The sequence below is a fragment of the Callithrix jacchus genome, chromosome 10, assembly GCF_049354715.1.
Source record: "Callithrix jacchus isolate 240 chromosome 10, calJac240_pri, whole genome shotgun sequence".
Taxonomy (NCBI): Eukaryota; Metazoa; Chordata; class Mammalia; order Primates; family Cebidae; genus Callithrix; species Callithrix jacchus.
In genome coordinates this window covers 45,855,788-45,881,461 of record NC_133511.1, presented here as the reverse complement: position 1 = coordinate 45,881,461, position 25,674 = coordinate 45,855,788, and the positions used below count along the sequence as shown (strand labels likewise).

Here is a 25,674-nt window from a genome sequence, read left to right as displayed (position 1 = left end):
GCATCTCTATCTCTAAAAGAAAGGCAGCAGCCCAGTCAGGGGCTTATAGATAAAACTCCCATCTCCCTGGGACAGAGCACCTAGGGAAAGGGGCAGCTATGGGCACAGCTTCAGCAGACTTAAACATTGCTGCCTGCCAGCTCTGAAGAGAACAGCGGATCTCTCAGCACAGCAGTTGAGCAGAACATACTGCCTCATCAAGTGGGTCCCTAACCTCCAGGCCTTCTGACTAGAAGACACCTCTCAGCAGGGGTCAACAGACACCGGAAGGAACAGGCAGCAATCTTTGCTCTTCCGCAGCCTTTGCTGGTGATACACAGGCAAACAGGGTCTGGAGTGGACTTCCAGAAAACTCCAGCAGACCTGCAGCAGGAAGGAAAACTAACGGAAAGAAATGGCATCAACATCAACTAAAAGGATGTCCACACAAAAACCCCATCCAAAGGTCACCAACATCAAAGACCAAGGGTAGATAAATCCATGAAGACAAGGAAAAACCCAGCGCAAAAAGGCTGAAAATTCCAAAAATCAGAATACCTCTTCTCCTCCAAAAGATCACAACTCTTCACCAGAAAGAGAACAAATCTGGATGGAGAATGAGTTTGACGAATTGAAGAAGTAGGCTTCAGAAGGTGGGTAATAACAAACTCTTCCAAGCTAAAGGAGCATTTTCTAACCCAATGCAAGGAAGCTAAGAACCTTGAAAAAAGGTTAGATGAATTGCTAACTAGAATAACCAGTTTAGATAAGAACATAAATGACCTGATAGAGCTGAAAAACACAGCACAAGAACTCTATGAAGCATACACAAGTATCAATAGCCGAACTGATCAAGCAAAAGAAAGGATATCAGTGACTAAAGATCAACTTAATGAAATAAAGCTTGAAGACAAGATTCGTGAAAAAAGAATGAAAAAGAACAAACAAAGCCTCCAAGAAATATGGGACTATGTAAAAAGACCAAGCCTAGATTTGCTTTGTGTACCTGAAAATGACAGGAAGAATGGAAACAAGTTGAAAAACATTCTTCAGGATATTATCCAGGAGAACTTCCCCCACCTAGCAAGAGAGGCCAACACTCAAATTCAGGAAATACAGAGAACACCATAAAGATACTCCTAGAGAAGAGCAACCCCAAGACACATAATCGTCAGTCACTAAGGTTGAAATGAAAGAAAAAAATGTTATGGGAAACCAGAGAGAAAGTTCAGGTTACTCACAGAGAAGCCCATCAGAGTAACAGCAGATCTCTCTGTAGAAACCCTACAAGCCAGAAGAGAGTGGGGACAATATTCAACACTCTTAGAGAAAAGAATTTTCAACCCAGAATTTCATTTCCAGCCAAACTAAGCTTCACAAGCAAAGGAGAAATAAAATCCTTTATAGACAAGCAAAAGCTGAGACATTTTGCCACCACCAAGCCTGCCTTACAAGAGTTCTTGAAGAAAGCACTAAGCATGGAAAGAAAAAACTGATACCAGCCACTGGAAAAACATACCAAAGTGTAAAGCCCATCGAAACTATGAAGAAACTGCATCAACTGATGGGCAAAATAACCAGCTAGAATCAAAATGGTAGGCTCAAATTCACACATAGCAATATTAACCTATAATGTAAAAGGGCTAAATGCCCCAATTAAAAGACACAGACTGGCAAATTGGATAAAGAGTCCAGACATGACGATGCGCTGTATTCAAGAGACCTATCTCACATGTAAAGACACACCTAGGCTGAAAATAAAGGGATGAGGAACATTTACCAAGCAATTGGAAAGCAAAATAAAGCAAGGGATGAAATCCTATTCTCTGATAAAACAGATTTTAAACCAACAAAGATCAAAAAAGACCAGGTCAAGTGCAGTGACTCATGCCTGTAATCCCAGCACTTAGGAAGGCCGAGGTGGGCGGATCAGGAGGTAAAGAGATCAAGACCATCCTGGCCAACATGTGAAATCTCGTCTCTACCAAAAATACAAAAATTAGTTGGGCTTGGTGGCATGTGCCTATCATCCCAGCTACTGGGGAAGCTGAGGGCTTGAATCCAGGAGGTGGACGCTGCAGTGAGCTTAGATCACACCACTGCACTCCAGCGCAGTGACAGAGCAAGACTGTCACCAAAAAAAAAAAAAAAAAAAAGACAAAGAAGGGCATTAAATAATGGTGAAGGGATCAATGCAACAAGAAAAGCTAACTATCCTAAATATATATGCACTCAAATACAGGAGCACCCAGATTTATAAAGCAAGTTCTTAGAGACCTACACAAGACTCTGACACAATAATAGTGGGAGACTTTAACACTCCACTGTCAATACTAGACCGATCAACGAGACTGAAAATTAACAAGGATATTCAGGACTGGAACTCAGCTCTGGACCAAGCACACCTAACAGACATTTACAGAACTCTCCAGCCCAAGTCAACAGAATATACATTCTTCTCAGCAATACATTGCACTTATTTTAAAATTGACCACATAATTCGAAGTAAAACATTTCTCAGCATATGCAAAAGAACGTTAATCATAAAAGTCTCTCATAATACAGTACAATCAAACTGGATCTCAGGATTAAGAAACTCACTCAAAACCACACAACTACATGGAAACTGAACAACCTGTTCCTGAATGACTACTGGGTAAATAATGAAATTAAGGCAGAAATAAGTTCTTTGAAACCAATGAGAACAAAGATACAACATACAAGAATCTCAGGGAAACAGCAAAAGCAGTGTTTAGAGGGAAATTTATAGCACTAAATGCCCTCAGAAGAAAGCAGAAAGGATCTATAATCGACACCCTAGCATCACAATTAAAAGAATTAGAGAAGCAATAAATGCAAATGCTAGTAGAAGACAAGAAATAATTAAGGTCAGAGTAGAACTGAAGGAGATAGAGACAAGAAAAACCCTTAAAAAAAATCAATGAATCCAGGAGCTGGTTTTCTGAAAAGATTAACAAAATAGATAGACCGCTAGCCAGTCTAATAAAGAAGAAAAAAAACAAGAATGAAACAGACACAATAAAATATGATAAAGGGGATATTACCACTAATCCCACAGAAATACAAACTACCATAAAAAAATACAACAAGCACCTCTATGCAAATAAACTAGAAAATCTAGAAGAAATGGATAAATGCCTGGCTACATACACCTTCCCAAGACTGAACCAGGAAGAAGTCAAATCCCTGAATAGATCAATAACAAGGTCTGAAATTGAGGCAGTAATTAATAGCCTACCAACCAAGAAAAGCCCAAGACCAGAAGGATTCACAACCAAACTCTACCAGAGGTACAAAGAGGAGCTGGTACCATTCCTTCTAAAACTATTCCAAACAATGAAAAAAGAGGGACTCCTCCCTAACTCATTTTATGAGGCTAGTATGAACCTGATACCAAAACCTAGCACAGACACAATCAAAAAATAAAATTTCAGGCCAATATCCTTGATGAACATTGACGCAAAAATCCTCAATAAAATATAGGCAAACCAAATACAGCAGCACATCAAAAAGCTGATCTACCATTATCAAGTCAGCTTCATCTCTAGGATGCAAGGCTGGTTCAACATATGCAAATCAATAAACATAATCCATCACATAAACAAAACCAATGACAAAAACCACATGATGATCTCAATAGATGCAGAAAAGGCCTTCAATAAAATTCAACACCCCTTCATGCTAAAAACCTTCAACAAGCTAGGTATTGACGAAATGGATCTCAAAATAAAAAGAGCTATTTATAACAGACCCACAGCCAATATTATACTGAATGAGCAAAAGCCGAAATCATTCCATTTGAAAACTGGCACTAGACAAAGATGCCCTCTCTCACCTACTATATTGAGTAGGAGTCCTACTCAATATAGTATGGGAAATTCTGGCCAGGGTAATCAAGCAAGAGTAAGAAATAAAGCATACTCAAATAGGAGGAGAGGAAGTCAAGCTGTCTCTGTTTGCAGATGACATGATTATATATTTAGAAAACCCCATTATCTCAGCCCCCAATCTCCTGAAACTGATAAGCAACTTCCACAAAGTTTCAAAATCAATGTGCAAAAATCACAAGCATTCCTATACACCAATAATAGACAATCAATGTGGAAAAATCACAAGCATTCCTATACACCAATAATAGACAGAGAGCCAAATCATGAGTGAACTGCCATTCACAACATCTACAAAGAGAATAAAATGCCTAAGAAGACAACTTACAAGGAATGTGAAGGACGTCTTCAAGGATAGCTACAAACCACTGCTCAAGGAAATTAAGAGGGGACACAAACAAGTGGAAAAACATTCCATGCTCATGGAAAGAAAGAATCAATATCATGGAAATAGCCATACTGTCCAAAGTAATTTATAGATTCAATGCAATCCCCATCAAGATACCACTGACTTTCATCATAGAATTAGAAAAGACTACTTTAAATTTTATATGGAACCAAAAGAGAGCCGGCATAGCCAAGACACTCCTAAGCAAAAAGAACAAAGCTGGAGGCGTCATGCAACCTGACTTCAAACTATACTACAAGGCTACAGTAATCAAAACAGCATGGCACTGGTACCAAAACAGAGATATAGACCAATTGAACAGAACCAAGGCCTCAGAAAGAATACCACACATCTAACAACCCTCTGATCTTTGACAAACCTGATAAAAACAAGCAACGGGAAAAGTATTCCCTATTTAATAAATGGTGTTGAGAAAACTGTCTAGCCATATGCAGAAAACTGAAACTAGACCCCTTCCTTACACCTTATACAAAAATTAACTTAAGATGGATTAAAGACTTAAAACGTTAAAACCTAAAACCCTAAAAACCCTAGAAGAAAATCTACACAATACCATTCAGGACATAGGCATAGGCAAAGACTTCATGACTAAAACACCAAAAGAAATGGAAACAAAAGCCAAAATTGATGAATGGAATATAATTAAACTAAAGAGTTTCTGCACAGCAAAACAAACAAACAAAAAAGTATCATCAAAGTAAAGAGGCAACCTACAGAATAGGAGAAAATTTTGCGATCTATCCATTTGACAAAGGGCTAATATGCAGAATCTAAAAAGATTCTTAAATTTACAAGAAAAAAACAACCCCATCAAAAAGTGGGCAAAGGATATGAATGGACACTTCTCAAAAGACATTTATGTGGTCAAAAAACATCTGTAAAAAAGCTCATCATCACTGGTTATTAGAGAAACGCAAATCAAAACCACAATGAGATGCCATCTCACACCAGTTAGAATGGTGATCATTAAAAAGTCAGGAAACAAGAGATGCTGGACAGGATGTGGAGAAATAGGAATGCTTTTACACTGCTGGTGGGAGTGTAAATTAGTTCAACTATTGTGGAAGACAGTGTGGCAATTCCTCAATGATCTAGAACCAGAAATATCATTTGACCCAGCAATTCCATTACTGGGTATATACCCAAAAGATTATTATAAAGACACATGCACACATATGTTTATTGCAGCACTATTCACAACTGCAGAGACTTGGAACCAAGCCAAATGCCCATCAGTGACAGACTGCATAAATGTGGCACATATACACCATGGAATACTATGCAGCCATAAAAAAGGACAAGTTCACACAGGAACCTGGATGAAGCTGGAAACCATAATTCTCAGCAAACTAACACAGGAACAAAAAATCAAACACTGCATGTTCTCACTCATAAGTGAGAGTTGAACAATGACAACACATGGACAGGAAAGGGGAGTATCACACACCGGGGCCTGTCAGGGGGTGGGAGGCTAGGGTAGAAATAGCATTAGGAGAAACACCTAATGTAGATAACAGGTTGATGGGTGCAGCAAACCACCATGGCATGTGTATACCTATGTAACAAACCTGCATGTTCTGCACATGTATCCCAGAACTTAAAGTATAATAAAAAAAAAAGAAAAAAAGATAATGTATTATTTTTTTGAAAAGGAAGAAAAAAACTAGAAGAGGAATTTAAATAAAGATTTTTTTTTTTTTAACAAACATTGTAAGAGGTAACCGAAGATAAGATTGTAAGAGAGCACCTGACTACTCTAAATAAATCCACCACTCCTCTAAATAAATCCACCACTTTTGGCCTGAACAAATTACACTCCAGAATTTTGATAAAACTTGCCAGTTAACACAATAAACCATTTGAGAGAAATCTGAGAATTCATGTAAAAATGAGAAAGAAACTTGCTAGAAACCTGGTGATAACTAAAATAAAGGTGAAAAGATGGTGAAATCTGCAAATGAAACCATACATCAAGGATATTAGTATCGATTCCAAATAAGATTCTAGAATGAACTGTCCAAAAGATGTGTTTACAAACAATTAGAACAAAAAGTAACTGCTAAGTCAGCATGGGTTTACTTTATTTATTTTTTTTTTTGAAAGAAAGAAAGACAAAGGGGGAGAGAGAACAGGAGTCTTGTTCTATTGCCCAGGCTGGAATGCAATCTAAAAATAGGTATTAAAAAACTGTTTTATGCCAATAATTGTGCTTAACAGCAGAGACAAGAAGGAATAAGGGAAGAAAATAACAAACAAACAGCCAACCAATATTTCATTTAAGTCTGTGAAATGCTATGCAAATGCTGAAGAGTGATTTACTTCCAATTATGTGGTCACTTTCAAAATAGGTGTAATGTGATACTGAGAAAAATGTATATTCTGTATACCTGGGGTGAAGAATTCTATAAATATTCACTGAGTTTACTTGTTCCAGGTCTGAGTTCAAATTATAGATGTTCCTGTTAATTTTCTATCTCGTTGATTTGTCAAATATTACCAATGTGGTATCAGAGTTTCCCGCTATTATTGTGCAGGAGTCCAAGTCTCTTTATAAGTCATTAAGAACTTGTCTTATGTATCTGAGTGTTCCTATATTGGCTGCATATATATTTATGATCATTGACTCCTGTTGTTGCATTGATCCTTTTACCATTATGTAATGTCCTTCTTTCTTTCAGTCTTTGTTACTATTAAAGTCTATTTTGTCAGAGACGAAAGTTAGAACTCCTGTTTGTTTTGTTTTGTTCTTGCTCTCCATTTGATTGATAAGTCTTCCACCAACCCTTTGTTTTGTCTTTGTGTGTCCTTGCTTATGAGATGGATCTGGATACAGCGTATCGATGGGTTTTGACTTTTTATTCAATTTGCCTGTCTGTGTCTTTGATTGGGGCATTTAATCCATTTAAATTCAGGATTAATATTGATATTTGTGATTTTAATATTGTCATTTAATGCTAGCTGGCTATTTTGCATATTAGATGACACAGATTCTTCATTATGGAGATACTCTTTACCTTTTGGTAAGTTTTTGGGATGACTGATACTGGTTGTTCCTTTCTGTGTATAGTGCTTCTTTCAGAAGCTCTTGTAAAGCAGGCCTGGTGGTGATGAAATCTCTGAGTGCTTGCTTGTTTACGAAAAATTTTATTTTTCCTTAATTTATGAAGCTTAGTTTGGCTGGTTATGAGATTCTGGGTTGAAAATTCTTTTCTTTGAGGATATTGAATATTGACCCCCACTCTCTTCTAGTTTGCAAGGTTTCTGCTGAGAGATCTGCTGTGAGTCTGATAGGCTTCCCTTTATGGGTAACCTGACCTTTCTCTCTAGCTGCCCTTAGAATTTTCTCCTTTATTTCAACCCCGGTGAATCTAACGATTATGTGCCTTAGGGTTGCTCTACTTGAGGAATATCTTTGTGGTGTTCTCTGTATTACCTAGAGTTGAGTATTGTCCTGCCTTACTAGGTTAGGAAAGTTTTCCTGAATAATATCCTGAAGAATATTTTCCAACTTAGATTCATTCTCTTCATGACATTTGGGTACACCTATCAAATGTAAATTAGGTCTTTTCACATAGTCCCATATTTCTTGGAGACTTTGCTCATTCCTTTTTACTCTTTCTTCTCTAATCTCGTCTTTTCGTTTTATTTCATTAAGTTGGTCTTCAACCTCTGATATCCTTTCTTCTGCTTGATCAATTTGACTGTTAAAACTTGTGCATACTTCGCAGAGTTCCCATATTGTATTCTTCAGTTCCATTAATTCACTTATATTCCTCTCTAAATTGTCTATTCTCGTTAGGATTTCGTCAAACCTTTTTTCAAGGTTCTTAGTTTCTTTACACTGGGCTAGAACATGTTCTTTTAACTCACAGAAGTTTCTTATTATCCACCTTCTGAAGCCTAATTCTGTTAATGGGATGCACTTGTTCTCCATCAGGCCTTGTTCCCTTGTTGATGAGGAACTGTGATCCCCTGTAGAGGGAGAGGCATTCTGATTTTGGGTATTCTCAGCCTTTTATGCTGGTTCTTCCCATCATTGTAAATTTATCCACCTGTCGTTTTTGTAATTACTGACTTTCAAATTAGGTCTCTGAGTGAACGTCCAACTTGTTGATTCCCAGTGCTGGAATCTGAGCAACCCACTGCACCAGCTAAAACATCGGCATTAAGATTCATGGTGCTTTTCTGCCGGGAATCTCCGGTCTGGCTTACTTCTTGAGTCCCTTTTTCAGTAAACTGAATAGGCAACTCTGCCTTCCCAGAGCTCTGAACGTTGACCAAAAGGGGACCCAGTCTCATTTACTCTGCACCAAGAACTGCTGCGACAGCCACAAGAGTCGCACGGGCGACCCGTGGGGCTCCTCTGCTGGGAATCTCCTGGTCCGTGAGCAACAAAAATTTGTCTGAAAGTGTGGCATCCTCTCGTTCTTTGCGCTTTCACTGGGAGCTACAATCCCGAGCTGCTAGTAATCAGCCATCTTTGACCTCTCTAAACAAACATTTTTTTTAACATCCAGTATTACCGTCTCTCAATTATTTTAAAAAATATCTTGGACACAATTAAACATGTTCAGTGAAGAACAGTGGTTCCTTACAGGCTTCATGAGAATATAATCAATATAAAGGCTTCCCTCTACTCTATTAAAAATTATTTAATTGAAGGTGAATAATTCTTCAACTAAAGTAGATTTCACTGATTTTATCAAAAAGAATTACCTTCTCCAAACAGAAGCTTTGTATGGCTTGAGTTACTTTAGGATTATCTGGGTTAAAGATGTCTGGATGATTAGCTAGAACAATATCCTCCATGAAAAACTGCCGCACTGTGTGAAGAGGAATTTTCTGCATATTCATCTTCCTCCCTTTAATACGCAGCAAACCAACATGTCTGAAATGGAAAGAAATGAACACTGAGTCACAGTGCAAATTTCCTCAGGAAAATGTGCACATCAAACCTATTATATTTCCTAGTTTCTACAAAATGTTTATTTATAAAATCATACTCTTAAAAATAAATGTTTCTGGTAATTTAACCTTAATGTTATCACCACAGGAAAAGATGGTAGACATTTTCCTTCCCCAGAGTAAAATTGAGTCATCCATTATTATTTTTGTTTGATCAGTCTTGTAAGGCTAGACAGACATAACAATAAGTATAATAAAATTTTATCAGGACTATGATGGTAGTATATGTAGACTATAGTAGTACACCTATATACCTATATATATGAACATACATGTACACAAATAAACAAAATGATTTTTGTAGTAGACTCATGAAGGAAAAAAAAAACAATGAAAATAGATCCTATGACCATATTGATTTAACCCTATTATCATTATAACAATCAGAACTCAAGTGATTCAAAGGATAAAGCCTATAATAAAAACTGAGTTTAATCAGCATTAACTATTTAAAATCATATCATTCCCCTAAAATTTTTTAAAAATAATATACTACAATATTGCATTTATAACCAGAAATTTTTCAATTAAATGCTTTTAGGAGAATTTTTTATAAATAAACTTTGTGAAATTAGTAATCAACAAAGCATGGAAATATAATAAAAATGTGCATCTTGAATTTGCCTAATGAGCAGCAAAATAACACCAATTGGATGTTCTCTTTTTGAAAATGGCTTAACGTGAAAAAACAATATAGAATAATCAACTTTCAAAAATAAATCTATCATATAAACAACAATACTGCCAGTTAGCAGTAACCTTAACATAAGCCTTAAACCTATGAGATGATTAGTTATTATAGTAAAGATTTCTTAAAAATTGGCTCAAAATATGTAACAATCACTCACTTTTTTACAGCTTCTCCTGGGGAAAGAGAAGTAACCACTGAGCTTCCAGGTTGTGAAATATAAAACAGCTGTTGCTCATTTTTGGTTGGAGCTATTTTACACTCATGTTCATGTCCCCAGATAACAAGATCAATGAAGTCATCCAAAAATTGTTCTGGAATGAAGTTAGTACTTCCATGTTTACTTCTGTATCAAGATTTTGAAAAATAAATATAAATTCAGTGATTAGAAAAATTTCGTATTAATGAAGTCTATACAGATCTTTCTTTCTCCATTCACTAAAGCTTTTATTCCATCCTTCTATGTACCAGAAAGTGCACAGGATTGGGAATGTAAAGATAATCAATACTAATTCCTGATCTCAAGAGCTTTACAAACTTGTAGGACACAGAGAAGTGGAAACCCTAAGACAAAGCAGTCAATTATACCTTTGGAGGAAGATCATGAAAGGTTTTACACAGGAAGGAGTTCCCCTTTGGTTAATCAGAAAAGCATGAACTCCATCAGTAACAGAAATCTATAAATCAGCCTGACTATATACTAAAGAAAAATACAGAAAATGAAAGTGAGTTAAGTAAGTATAAATGTGTCCAATAATTTCTTAACATTATCTTTTAACTAAAAAATTTAATGGGAGTAAAAATGTCAATCTCACATAAGCGCTAAGAGTTTTCAAAATCAAACATTAAATAAATGATTTGCAAACTATGACCTTATACTTAGATTAGTTATAATTTAAAGATACATGAAATTCCCTAATATTAACTTACATCATTGGAAATTCAAGTAAAAGTGTTCACATACTTCAACTGAGCATTCACTTAATCCAAACCAATATTCTTTCATTCACCCAACAAATGCTGTCACCCAAACACTTTCTACTTTATGTCAGATGTCCCAGGCTTCTTCTAGATATTGCAGACGCAGTGGTGAACAAAGTCATTGTTCCAGTGTGGGAAACAAGCAATACAGGTTGAGTCCCTAATCTGAAAATCTAAAATCCAAAATCCAAAATATTGTAAGTGCCAACATGGCACCACAAGTGGTAAATTCCACACATAAATACTTAACACAAACTTTGTTTCATGCACAAAATTATTTTAAAACATGTATAAAATTAAGTCCCTGTGTATAAGGTATATATAAAATGTAAACAAATGTCATGTTTAGACTTGGGGTCCATCCCCAACATATGTGCAAATATTCCAAAATCCAAAAAATCCAAAATCTTAAACACTTCTGTTCCCAAACATTTCAGATAAGGGATACTCAATCTGCAGTGTAATATGTATATGCATGTGTGTATGTATCACATGTATAACTTGTCAGTTAGTGATAGGTGCTAGAAATAAAAATAAAGGAAAAAGTGACATAGAAGTAGCATACTACTCTACATACACAAGTAGTTAAGAAAGGCCTCTCCAACTAGCAACAAATGAGCAGAGAAGTGAGATGAAGCATCAGTACACAAAGAGAAATTCCTAGGCAGTAGAAGAGCAGATGGTGCTTAAGTGGGAGTGTGTTCAGTGAGTTCAAGAAACAGCAAGAACAGAAGGGCTAAGCAGAATAAACACAGGGAAGACAGAAAATAAAATCAAAGAATACACAGGTTTGTGTATCCAGGAATGTTTTTATGTAAAAAACATATATCTAAGGTATGAGATTATCACAACTACTAAATTCCCCAATAAAACATCATGCCATTGGGTCTTCATTGACTGCTGGCTCTTTCCTAGAAGAAGGAGAGGTTATACTTGTAGGCTGACAGTAATTTGTGACCTAGAAGGGATCATAACATCCTTGTTGAAAGATTTTGCATGACAAAGTTGTCTGCAGACTCAGATTCTTTTTTCCTTTGAAACAAGAGAAAAAAACAGTCAATATAGAGAAATAAATGTGAAATAAGGTAAAATGCAGAAAGCTCAAGATTCTCACCCAATCTAAAAAATCTTTTTTTAATAACTCTTATGAAAGCAGTAACAGAAGAAGTAACTAAGGATGCACAGGGTGACAAATGAATCTAACGGCATTATCAAAGAATCACATAACCACAGTGAAGGGGAAGGGGAGAAAAGGAGCTAAGTAACTTTGGAAAATTAGGTTTCAACTAAATATAGAAACACTAAAGACTATTAAAATAAGTTACATATACATTGCAACTTAGTTGGGAAAGTTGTTTTTCACAGGAGTATGAGTTCACAATTTTGAAATTACTTTATTATTTCAAATTATACTAGGATTGGAAATATAATTAAACCAGGATTGAAAAAATAAGAATGTTATATATATTTATAATATGATCCAGACTTCTGTTAGACAAAGAAGTCACAAATAAGGAAACGGAAAAGACAAAAATGGACCTTATAGGGCTGGGTAAGAATCAGTCTTATCATTGGTTTTTTAAACACATATATAGACATGTATGTATGCATGGGGTTACTATACACACATCTATCAATTTCCTTAACTCTGTTCATTAAGAGTGCTGAGCCTGGTAGCAATAAGCATACCTGGTACCCATTTGTGGGTTTCTAAATACCACTCTCCAATAAAAAGAATCAGAGCTCCTTGGAGAAATGGTTGACTTCATGGCTAGGTAGGAAAATATTAGGTTGGTGCAAAAGTAATTGTGATTTTTGCCATTACAAGAGCCTAGAGTATCCTACGGTGCCAAAAAGCTAAGGTCATACCCCCTAAAAAGGTGGAGAGATGTTGAAAAGACACAGAAGCCAACATAAAAGAGAATGCAAGGGTCAAAGCTAGAATAATCTGAGGAAAAGTAGCAACTAAAAAGCTGATAGTACTGCATCTTCAAGTCCATAATGACATAAACAAACAAGTAAATAGAGAAGAGACAAATTTTCCTTAGAGAAGAATTCCATTAATAAATATAGAAAGAATGAAGAAAATCAAAACTCACAATTAAAATATGACAGCATTAATTATTGGAAGTAAGATCACCCATGGATGCTAAAGTTAGTGGGTAAAAGTTTAAGGTGAAACAGGGCATTTGCATAGTCTCAAAGTATTTTCCCCCAAATTTTTATTAATTGAAAGGTGGAAAATTGGAACTTTACAGCAGAGAAATCTGTTATATGTCCCCTTAATCAAATGATGAGGGGGGCAAGGAGAAAAATCAATAATATATGGTGACTACCCATTCCCCTTACCAATGCTGCCATTCTGCCTTTCATTCTGGCTTAAATTCTTAGAATTACTTATGAGTTTTCCTTTCAACTCATCATCCCTAGTTTGGCATAGTACAAAAAAAGTGGCAGAACTGGAAAGCTTTACAGAAGGAACAAATCCCAATGGTGCAAAGTTATATGAAGACCACACATATCTAAACTCTGACTTGCTCCTCCTTTGAAACTCACAGTTTATTCAAGAACTTACACATAAGGAACACAAGTCAGCCTCCTAAACCCTTTCTTTTACTGAGTATTTAGCATAAGTCTGCATTCATTGAATGCTCGGAGTAGTTTGCATTCAATAAATGTGTTCTGTAAATATAGTTGGCCCTTTGAATTGGCAGTTTCATGGATTCGACCAACCACAGATAAAAAATATTCAGGAAAAAAGAAACAACAATAAAAAATAATGATAAAAAACAATACAAATTTTTTAAGCAATACAGTATAACAAATATTTACACAGCATTTACACTGTATTAGGTATTATAAGTAATCTAAAGATGATTTAAAGTACACAGGAGGATATATGTAGGTCATATGCAAATGCTGTATCATTTTATTCAAGGGATTTCAGCATCCCAGGATTTTAGGTCCTGGACTCAACAACCCTGTGGATACCAAGGGACAATTGTAATAAATTATATAATCAGGCCCAAAACCGTTGAGTTCTTCACCGACAACTTCTCAGCTGTAACCTTCACATTTGTTTCACTGCCATCATTGTCACCACCTCACATTTTTATTGCAGTGATCACATAATAAATCTTGTTTCTTCAAGTCTGTCTTCCTTTCAATCAATCCTATACCCTACCAACAGATTAAACTTCTTCAAACTACTAACAAAAGAAAGCTAATGTAGCTATATTTGTTCCTGGAAGAAAACTTGCATATAAGCAAAAGGAAACATGTCTAAGAATGTTCATAACAGCAAGGTTTATAAAACCAAAAACTGTTCACTGACAGGAGGCAAAGTATAAATGTACACATCAGTAAAAATAAATTACATTTCTAAGCATCAAAATGGATGAATCTCAGTAACGTAACGCTGAAAGTAAGTTAGCTGTAAAATATATAGCATAATACAATTATAGGTATACATGTGATTAAACAGCAAGGAAAAGCAATGAAATGATTAATTCAAAATTAATAATGCTTCCCTTTGGGATATGGCAAAGCAGGTGAAATCAGGGAAAAGGAGTGGGATAAAGGAATGGACAATTCAACAAAAAGATTCTACCTTTTTGTTGAATTGAAAAGTATTCATGGTACGCCTTATACATATGCTATAAATACTCTTGTAGGTATTAATATATACTAAAAACAATATCAAAATAAAATCACACAAAGTAAATCTACATTTTGTCTGATTCTGCACTGACAACCTTGAAAAACTGAGGGCATTTCATTGTAATAGGTGAGCTGCTCAGAAACAGATTTGGAACCTCAGCACTCAGCTGAAACTTTTTCAGAGAAAACTTTTACCTGTTCTGATGAATCACAAATAAGTTAAACCAAGAGTTCTCATCTTCTTTGGGTCTCAACATTGTTACTTTTTTATTGACAAACATTCGATAGAGCCTTTCATCTGGAATGGATCCTGAAATGGACATTACATTATTTTTAAATTGTTTTCTTATTTTGGCTTAAATAAAATGAATCTATTTTGCTTCTAAATTATGTGCTTCTCAAAGTATTTCACTTTACTCGAGATATGTATCTGAATTCTGGAATCATTTATAAGTTGGACTGTACCAGGTTCTTTTTTTTTTTTTTTTTTATCTTTGTTCTTTTTTTTAATTGAGAGAGGGTCTTGCTATGTTATCCAGGCTGGCCTCAAACTCCTGGGCTCAAGCAATCCTCTTGCCTAAGCCTCTGAAAGTGCTGGGATTACAGACATAAGTTACAATGCCTAGTTTTGCAGGGTTTTTTGTGTTTGTTTGTTTTTTGGGTTTTTTTTTTTTTTGAGACAGAGTCTCACTCTATTGTCCAGATGGAGTGCAGTGGTATGATCTCAGCTCACTGCAACCTCTGCCTCCAGGTGCAAGCAATTCTCGTGTCTCAACCTCCTGAGTTGCTGAGATTACAGGCATACACCACCATGTCTGGCTAATTTTTGCATTTTTAGTAGAGATGGAATTTCACCACATTGGACAGGCTGGTCTTGAACTCTTGACCTCAAATGATCTACCTGCCTTGGCCTTGTGCTGGGATTACAGGTGTGAGTCACTGTGCCCAGCCTGTTCCAGGTTTTTGATAACAGCAGTTAATTGCATTTGAAAAACATTTTCCATTTCAGGCATATATATGTTCAAAACCAGCAAAATGTAGAATAAAAATCTGAGTTTTCTATGCCTAAATTCTTATTAAAACTTCTAGTAATACTGTTTTCACTATCCCTTTGTTATAAATTCCATATTCTTTTGATCTAACATATAAATTATAACATGCATAAAAATATTAAAAGGGATCATGGCCGGGCGCGGTGGCTCAAGCCTGTAATCCCAGCACTTTGGGAGGCCGAGGCGGGTGGGTCACAAGGTCAAGAGATCAAGACCATCCTGGTCAACATGGTGAAACTCCATCTCTACTAAAAATACAAACAATTAGCTGAGCATGGTGGCGTGTGCCTGTAATCCCAGCTACTCAGGAGGCTGAGGCAGAATTGCCTGAACCCAGAAGGCAGAGGTTGCAGTGAGCCAAGATAGCGCCATTGCCCTCCAGCCTGAGTAACAAGAGCGAAAATCCGTCTCAAAAAAAAAGGGGGGGGGGATCATAAAAAGTATATTTAAAAACAATATCCTTATATTGTTTTAAATAAAATACAGGGTGTTTTTTAAATAACTCAATGACTTTCAAACAGTTCTCAGATTCCATAGGCTCACCTTGATCTAGTGAAGGAAACTAACAAAAACAAGTAAACAAAATGATTATAAATATTAAATATTATAGAAGGAGAAAAAGCCAGGATGCTAAGATGGAGAATTAACACTACGGAATTAAGGAGTGGACAATGCTGCTACTTTATATACTGATTAGAAAGGGTATCAGAAGAAAAGCCAACAACATAGAAGTCTAGGAGCCAGAAGAGGCCTAGCTCCCAAGGAGAATTCTACAAGAATAAACAGCTGGGGTGGAATGCAGAACATGTAACTGGAGACAGAAGTCAACACACACAAAGCCCAAGGCACTAGAAGATTAATCTACTTGAGTGTTGAAACACTGAAAACACTGGCAAAATTGATCATAGGTAGGTAGGTAAAAAGTCTGAGAGAAAAAGCAATAAAGTTTAGCCAGGCAGCATAAGCTTAAAGAGAATGGGGTGTTTGCAGGCAGAAAAGGAGGTGGTAGGTGGAGCATGGAGAACAGAGATCCCCACTTCTGTCCAAAAGCCAAGGGTAAGAGAACTGCATGGGACACAGGAACCTCGGGGGCCAGCTGGGCTTCACTGAAGGTTAGAAAGTGAAGGCAACATGCAGAGAAGACACTGATAATAATGAGGAATTTGATAATTATAAAAAGAGTTTTAGAATTTATAAAGAAGAGCTGGGGCACATGGAGGGGTGCAGGATGGAGAGAGAGTCCAATTAAGGAAGGTATAATAGAACAGGATGAGATAAGATTTTGGGAGAAAATAAATGACCGAAGAGATGTGCTTCTGGAGGTGACTGAGGCATAATGGAATCTGTCCTTAGTCTGAATGGAGGAGGAAAGACAACTTTTCTGGAGATATGATCCCCATTAACACTGCAGTGATTAAAACAACTGATAATAGCTTTTTTTAAAAAAGCATATTTCGCTTCCTGTTCTATCACTTGCAGAATCATATATAACACCCAGATTTCATTTTCCTTATCTCTAAAATAGAAATAACCATGATGCTTTTCTACTTGCCAGAGGTATTATGAAAGCTGGACAAAATTATAAGCTAGTTGTATCATACACTGAAGACTTCCAAGATATCAAAATGCAGTTTTGCTAATTATTCTACAATTCTAACATTCAGGATTCTGTATCTGAGTCTAAAAAAAAATTCAAAATAATAAATAGTAAGGAAAAAACATTTTTTCTCCAAAAATTTTTACCAAAACCATCCATCATTTGTTATAGTCACCAATAAAGAATAATAAGGTTTGCCCCATTTTTCCAAACAGACACAACTTAACTCCAAAATTTCATTTCTCAATTGTTTAAAGAATCATATATGGACATTAATAGTAAAATATAACTCTCTTACCTAAACCATATAGCGCAATCTTTGTGCTTCCTTTTTGAAGCAAAACCGGACTAATGTCTATCTTCTCCACAGACATTGAACGTCCAAAGTGATTTACAAATCCAGCACAACTTAAAATGTCCAGGGCACACAGTGCATCTGCCTAAACAAAATAATTTCAAAGAATATTAGTGTGTATATAAAAGTAAGTATCTGCATGAAGATCGTCTCACCTGTTAAAAGCATACTCCATATACTACTTACAAAAACACAGATGAGGATAGTGTCTTCTCAAAACAAAATTATAATAGTAAAAGTATTTGCTACATTTTTTTGTACTATAAATCACACACAGCAACTGGAATCACAGGCCAAATGCAAGGTAAACATCTCATCAAAACTTATCATGATGTCTCGGCCACAAAAAAGTAAAAATCAGCCATGAGATAAATGCTTTGTAATATTAAGCAAACCTCTTAAAACCTGGGGAAAAAAACACCATAGATAATCAGTGATATTAATTATAATCAGTCATAATATTAATGACCAGATAAAACAAAAAGATACTTTGAGTGTAGGATCTCTAGTCTTACTTCCATAACAAACAAGTAGTAAGATAATCTAATTTAGATTTAAAGATGTTCATGAAACAATCATTTCCTAAAAGTGAGATTTTATAAGATAGTTATGAAAACACTGGCAAACTGTAAAGCTATATAAAAATGTTAGGTATTCATTCCTACTCCTGGCTGCTTATTGTTAATATCAGCACTAATGACATAAAAGCACAGCTCATACACCAATTCTTATTCCAGATTTTTAAAAAATCTAAAAAGCAGCATAAAAGCTTGTATGAATGTGAAAAGTCAACTTGACTTTTTGACTCAATTTAACTACACAATGGGAAAAAAGGGAGGCATGCTTTCCACAAACTAAACTGACCATTTCCAAAATTCCAACAAACTGTAAGAAAACAATAATTACCCCCGTGGGATCATCATGATTGCCATGAATACTAAACACTGGAATTGAAATGTTGAGATTGCCATCTTGATAGTTCACCCATGGAAACCTTAAAAATAAAAAATAAAAAGTTACTTAAAAATTCCTATAAGGGACAAAAGCTGTTTTCCCTAAGATTCTCCACCAAAATATTAATGCAATCATAGGCAAACTGCATAATCTACATTGGCATATGACCCTAGTTTAGAGCTTTAAAAAATAAAATCTGAGGCAACAATTCATTTCAATTAAAGTTTGAAAATATCTCAAAGTACTACATTTTAAAGAAACTCCAACTATAATAAACACTGCTTGTGGTATGTATGAGTAGTATATCTGATATCTGATTAATGAAAAGTTAATAGACCTTCAGAATTTTAAAAACCTAGTATATGGTTTTTATCTGTAGTGGGGGGAGGGAAGAAAACCCATATACTTTAGAATCCTGAAGAGGTATATTAAAACGCCCAACTCTGAGTGCAAATTAGTTCAGCCATTGTGGAAGACAGTGTGGCAATTCCTCAAGGATCTAGAACTAGAAATATCATTTGACCCAGCAATCCTATTACTGCGTATACACCCAACGGATTATAAATCATTCTATTATAAAGACACAAGCATACATATGTTTATTGCAGCACTGTTCACAATAGCAAAGACTTGGAGCCAACCCAAATGCCATTAACGATAGACTGAATAAAGAAAATGTGGCACATATATATCGTGGAATACTATGCAGACATAAAAAAGGATGAGTTCATGTCCTTTGCAGGGACAAGGATGAAGCTGGAAACCATTATTCTCAGCAAACTGACACAAGAACAGAAAACCAAATGCCACATGTTCTCACTCCTAAGTGGTTGTTGAAAAATGAAAACACATGGACATCAGGAGGGGAACATCATACACCAGGGCCTGTTGGGAGATAGAGGGTTAGGGGAGGGATAGCAGGGGGTTGGGAACAAGGGAGGAATAGCATTAGGAGAATTACCTAATGTAGATGACAGGGTGATGGATGCAGCAAACCACCACGGCACGTGTATACTTATGCAACGAACCTGCAGGTTCTGCACATGTACCTCAGAACTTAAAGTATATATATATAAAAAATCCTGCCAGCTCTATCACTTACTACCCATGCAATTTAAAGTCTCCTGTCAGCTCCTACCCCCAGCTATCCAGATACCCTTCTCAGAGACAAATAATGTAAGCAATTTCTAGTGCATCTTTCAAAAGGATCCTATACCTATACACACAGATAGATTATCTTCCTCCTTACATAAATGATAGCAAAATATGGATTTCTGCATCCTGCTTTTATCACTCAACATTCTAGAAATCATTCCACATCAGCACATGAAGACCTTTCTTCTGCTCTGTCAGCCACACAGTACTCCATTGCATGGATTACCACAATGTGTTTGAACAGTTCCCTACCAATGGACATTTAGATTCTTTGCAGTCTTGTTTTGCAAACAATGCTACAGTGAGTAATCTTGTACAAAATAATCTTGTACAGTGATTAACCTTGTACAAAGGAATCTCGCACAGTGAGTAATCTTGTTACCCTTATGAGTCTATCTGTAAAGAAATACCTGGAAGGGAATTGTTTGGTCAAAGAGTACATGCATTTGTAATTTTGATAGGCACTGCCAATTTCCCACCATAGAGGTTGCTAAAATTTACATAATGCAATGGTAATGCACTAGTGAGGGACGGTTTACCCCTACCTCACTAACATAGTATGTTATCCAGCTTTTAAATCTATGCTGGTAGTTCTCAATGCTAGCATCATGTTGGAATTATCCTAGGGATCTTTTAAGAAATGCCAATGCCCATGACATACTTGGAGAGACTCTAAGTCAGTTGGCCTGGAGACTGGGCATCCATATTTTTAAAGATTCTTAGGTATCTGTACTGTGCACTCAGGATTAAGAGTAACAGACCTATGCCAACCTGACAGGAGAAAAGTATTTCAGTATAGCTCTGTCTCTTTCTTATGAGTAAGATCTAACTTTTTTTTTAAATATGTTTAAGTGTCATTTAAGTGTCATTTTATTTCCTTTTCTATGAAGTATGCCCATATTCTTTATGTATGCATAAGTAACTCCTGAGTTTTATTGTCTTTAAAGAACTGCTTATTGGTGAATTCAGCCTTAATTTGCAATCAGTTGCAAATATTCTTCCTGATTGAACTCTGACTTCTGGCTTTGCTTCAGACAGTTTTTGGCCTATAGAAATTTATTTTTGCAAAGACGAATGTATGAATCTTTGATGGCTTCTGGGTCTTGTACCATACTTAGAAGCCTATTCCACATCTAGATTTTTAAAATATGTCTAACAGTTTCTCCTAGCAGTTTTACTGAATCCGTTATTTCCCCTGAATTGTGAGATGGCGACTTTCATTAAATACTAAATTCCTGCATTTATTTGAGGCTATTTCTGGAATTTCTATTCTTTTTCACTTACCTATCCATCAATTCATGAGCCATATCACATTTTCAATTACTGTAGCATTGTTATATATACTTCAAATCTAATTGGCAACTCACTCCTTAGTAGTCTTCTTTTTCAGGATTTCCCTATCTGTGTTTGTCTGTTTCTACATGAACCATAAACTGGAAGATTAAATTATCCAAAATGTAACACAGAAGTAAAGTTATGGGCAATATTTTTTAAGAGTATGATATATAAATAATATTCAGAAAGAAAAAGAAGGGAAACAATATTTGAAAACATAATGAATAAGAATTCCCCCAAGTTGCTGAAAAACAATATTACATTAAAATATATGAAAAGCCCATGCAGGATAAACAGAATTAAATCTACAGCTAAGTAAGACCGAAACATGTTAAAAACAAAGAGATAATCTTGATAGTTACCTGAGTATTGTCTTTATTCTAGTCACTACTCTAAGCATCTTTTTTATCATCTCAATCTTCTGAACTCTATAAAATTGGTGCATTTCTTTCCCATGTTGTAAATGACAGAACTAAGGTAGAGTGGTTAAGTGACTAACCTAGTCTCACAACTACTAAATGACAAAACCAGAATTTGAACTCAGACTGTTTTATACCAGAACCCATGCTCTTAATCACTATGCTAAACTTTCTAGCAACTCAACAACAGCAGACTCTTCAACAGCAACAAAAAGAGTTTACCACTCACTGACACTCCATGAAAACACTACTGAAAACTGTACTTCAGAAAGAAGAAAAGTGAGTCTAGATAAAAGAAATGAAACACAAGAAACAACAGTGAGCAAAGAAATGGGTAAACATGTACATAGGGTGGAGAAACCGTTTTTAAAACAGAAAGCAGTTTAAAAATAAGATTAAAGAAAGAAAACACTAAAGTCAAAATATGTCCCATTTGGGGGCAGTGGCTCACACACCTATATTCCCAGCACTTTGGGAAGCTGAGGTAAGAGGGTCACTTGAGGTCAGGAGTTTGAGATCAGCCTGACCAAGGTAGTGAAACACCGTCTCTACTAAAAAAAAAAATACCCAGATGTGATGATTCACACCTGTAGCCCCAGCTACTCAGGAGGCTGAGGCAGCAGAACCGCTTAAACCTGGGAGGTGGAGGTTGGAGTGAGCCAAGATTGTGCCTCTGCACTCCAGCCTGGGTGAGAGAATAAGACTCCTTCTCAAAAAATAAAAATAAAAAATAAAAAATGTCCTGAGTTTTAGATTTGAATAGAAGGAGGGCAGAGACACTGATCACAATTTTTAAAAACAAGGATGAAGTTAAGTATTATAGGAATCTTTCAAAACTCAGTTATTATGCAGCCAAACTATCAATCAAGGGGAAAGTAAACAGAAAGATTTTCATGTAGAAAAAAAACTCAAAAAAATTTACCTCCCAATTTAAAGTCACACTTTAAAAAATAAGTAAGAAATAAATCTGGCACTTTGGGAGGCCAAGGCGGGTGGATCACAAGGTCAAGAGATCGAGACCATCTTGGTCAACATGGTGAAACCCCATCTCTACTAAAAATACAAAAAATTAGCTGGGCATGGTGGTGCCTACCTGTAATCCCTGCTACTCAGGAGGCTGAGGCAGGAGAATTGCCTGAACCCAGGAGGTGGAGGTTGCGGTGAGCTGAGATCGCGCCATTGCACTCCAGCCTGGGTAACAAGAGCAAAACTCCACCTCAAAAAAAAAGAAATAAATTTGGGCGGGGCATGGTGGCTCAGAACTGTAATCCTAGCACTTTGAGAGGCTAAGGCACGAAGGCTGCTTGTGCCCAGGACCAGCCGGGCAACACAGTAAGATCCCATCTCTACCAAAAATAATTTCTTAAAAATTAGCAGGGCACGGTGGCTGATATGGTTTGGCTCTGTGTCCCCATCCAAATCTCATCTTCTAGCTCCCATAATTCCTATATGTTATGGGATGGGCCTGGTGGGAGATAACTGAATCATGGGTCGGGGGGAGCTTTCAGTGCTGTTCTCCTGATAGTGAATAAGTCCCATGAGATCTGATGGTTTTAAAAACGGGAGTTTCCCAGCACAACCTTTCTCTCTGCCTGCCCCCATCCATGTAAGATATGACTTGCTCCTCCTTGTCTTCATCATGATTGTGAGGCCTCCCCAGCCATGTGGAACTGTACGTCCATTAAACCTCTTTCTTCTGTAAACTGCCCAGTCTTGGGTATTTTCTTTATCAGCAGTGTGAAAACCGACTAAAACAGTGACACATGCCTGTAGTCCCAGCAACTTAGGAGGCTGAGATAGGAAAATAAGCTTGAACCCAGGAGGTTGAGGCTACAGTGAGCTATAATTATGCCACTGCACTACAGCCTGTGCAAGAGAGCCAGACCCTGTCTCAAAAGCAAAAATTAAATAAATAAATAAACATGAGTATGTCTATCCTTATGGGTTAGTAGGTACACATATTTTTCTTAGCTCTGTCCACTGAGAGATTAGAAGCAGAAACAATACAATAGTAATGTGCACATCTAACATCCAGATATTGGTTTCCAAATAACATTCTCCAAAATGAACCAGGGCTCCCTGAAGAAATGGTTGAGTCTGAAGCTAAGAAAGATAAAGTACAAAATTAGCCTGGAACATCTTACAGTGAAAAAAATCAGAAGAAAGGGTGGAAAATGGGGGCATATCAAAAGCATACAAGAGCCAATCTCAAAAAGAATCCAATAGCTAAAGCTGGAATAATTTAAGCCACAAGTAAATTATGTTGGTATGAAATTATAACCTAAAGAAAAAAATGAGTTTCTACTGATATAACAATTGAATAAATAAATATGGGAAATGAGACAAATCTTCCTTACAAAAGAATCTCAATTAATACATGTAGAAAGAATATAGCAAACAGAAAATCACAATTAGACTATCACAGTTATAACTGTTGTTAAGTAAGATCCACTAATGAATGCTAAAAGTAATGAACAAATTTTAAGAAGAAACAGAAAAGTTGCATAGCCTCAAAATATCTCCCCTAAAATATTTAATAATTACTTTGGTAGTTTTAACTTATGTCCATCAGAAATGGAAACGTAACTCCCCTCCCTTTGAGTGTAAGCTGAACTCACAGAGACTCAATTCTAACCAACAGCATATGGAAAAGAAGAAATAATAACTTTAAAGTGGAGAAACCTGGCAGAGGCCAGCTTAACCAAGTGATCAAGGTTAACATCACCAGTGATAAATCAGGTTGATGTCATGCATCTCCTGATGTGATGCAAATGAAAGGGTACTTTGCTTGTTGAATATTCTCCCCACAAACCTGTAATCCCAATCTAATCATAAGAAAGAAAGAAAAAAACCCAAACTGAGGGACATTCTACAAAATACAGGACCTTTTTATAAGTATCAGGGTCATGAAAGACAAGGAAAGACAGAAAACCTGACACAGGCTCAAGAAACTAAGGAAACTTTTCTACTAAATGCAATGTGGGATTCTGTACATTTCAGAAAAGACATGACGGGCGGGGAGCAGTTGCCCATGCCTGTAATCCCAGCACTTTGGGAAACTTAGGCAGGCAGATCACCTGAAGTCTAGAGTTCAAGGCCACCGTAGCCAACCTGGAAAAACCCTGACTCTACTAAAAATACAAAAATTTGCTGGGTATGGAGGTGGAGGTGCGGGGCTGTAATCTCAGCTACTAGGGAGGCTGAGGCAAGGAGAACTGCTTGAACCCAGGAAGCAGAGGTTGCAATGAGCCATGATCACACCACTACACTCTAGCCTGGGCAACAGAGTGAGACTCCGTCTCAAAAAAAAAGAGAAAAGAGAAAAGACATGATGGTTTGTTTATAATATAGGAATTAACAAATATCATAAACAGTCCCAAAGGCACTAATGGAAAAAAGAAAACCCAATAGATTTAACTACATAAAAATTAAATATTTCTGTCAACAAGAATCCATAAACAAAGTCAAAAGACAAGCTACTGATTGGGAAAAAAAATACATGCATCACACAGGTTTAGTAACTAGAATATATAAGTAACTTCTGCAATTCAGGTAAAAAAATACACAAAAATATCTCAACTTTTAAAATAGGCAAAGGACATGAACAGAAGAGGATACCAAAATGTATAATAAAAACCTGAGAATATATTCAATCCCATCTTTTTTTTTTTTTTTTTGAGATGAACTCTTGCTCTGCCACCCAGGCTGGAGTGCAATGGCACAATCTTGGCTCACTGCAACCTTTGCTTTTGGGGCTCAAATAATCCTCCCACCTCAGCCTCCTGAGTAGCTGGGTCAGTCCCACTATTAATTAGGAAAATACAAATGAATATGATGATGTACAAAACTTCAAACAATGACATTTACTATGAAAATAGCTTATAATGAAGGCAAAATGGTTGTGTGTTTATGTGTCTTATACAGAAAATACTATACACAAGTAATCATTGAATCAAGTAAACCAGTATACTTACTTACTAAAACCAAAGTTGACTGATTGATCACTGAGAATTTCAAACTGGACAGGCCGATCACCCATACAATATTTTCTTAATAACTCGAGGCAGGTATGTAATGTTTTCCTTGAGGGCTTATTTTCATGAAAAAGATCACCACCTAACAAAATGAAATCCACCTGATCAACAGAAAATGGTGTTAAAATTAGTCTGTTTTACAGGTACAAATTTTGTAAACCAAAGATGAAAGAAAAAAAACTC

At 36.3% G+C, this 25,674-nt stretch overlaps 1 protein-coding gene across 18 annotated transcripts in view; it reads right to left on the bottom strand.

Annotated features, from left to right (window-relative positions):
• Positions 1–25,674, bottom strand: part of MRE11 (MRE11 double strand break repair nuclease) — a 109,305-nt gene that overhangs the window by 55,574 nt on the left and 28,057 nt on the right. For all 18 annotated transcript variants that reach the window (XR_013523160.1, XR_013523162.1, XR_013523161.1 and 15 more), the window contains exons 4-9: positions 25,432–25,592; positions 18,501–18,588; positions 17,538–17,679; positions 14,786–14,900; positions 10,110–10,295; positions 9,013–9,184 (exon numbers count right to left, since the gene is read on the bottom strand). Coding sequence is in view for 14 of the 18 variants with exons in the window: in XM_035265235.3 (XP_035121126.1) it covers positions 9,013–9,184; positions 10,110–10,295; positions 14,786–14,900; positions 17,538–17,679; positions 18,501–18,588; positions 25,432–25,592 (864 nt within the window). In the remaining 4 variants the exon portion in view is untranslated. The remainder of the gene's footprint in view (positions 1–9,012; positions 9,185–10,109; positions 10,296–14,785; positions 14,901–17,537; positions 17,680–18,500; positions 18,589–25,431; positions 25,593–25,674) is intronic.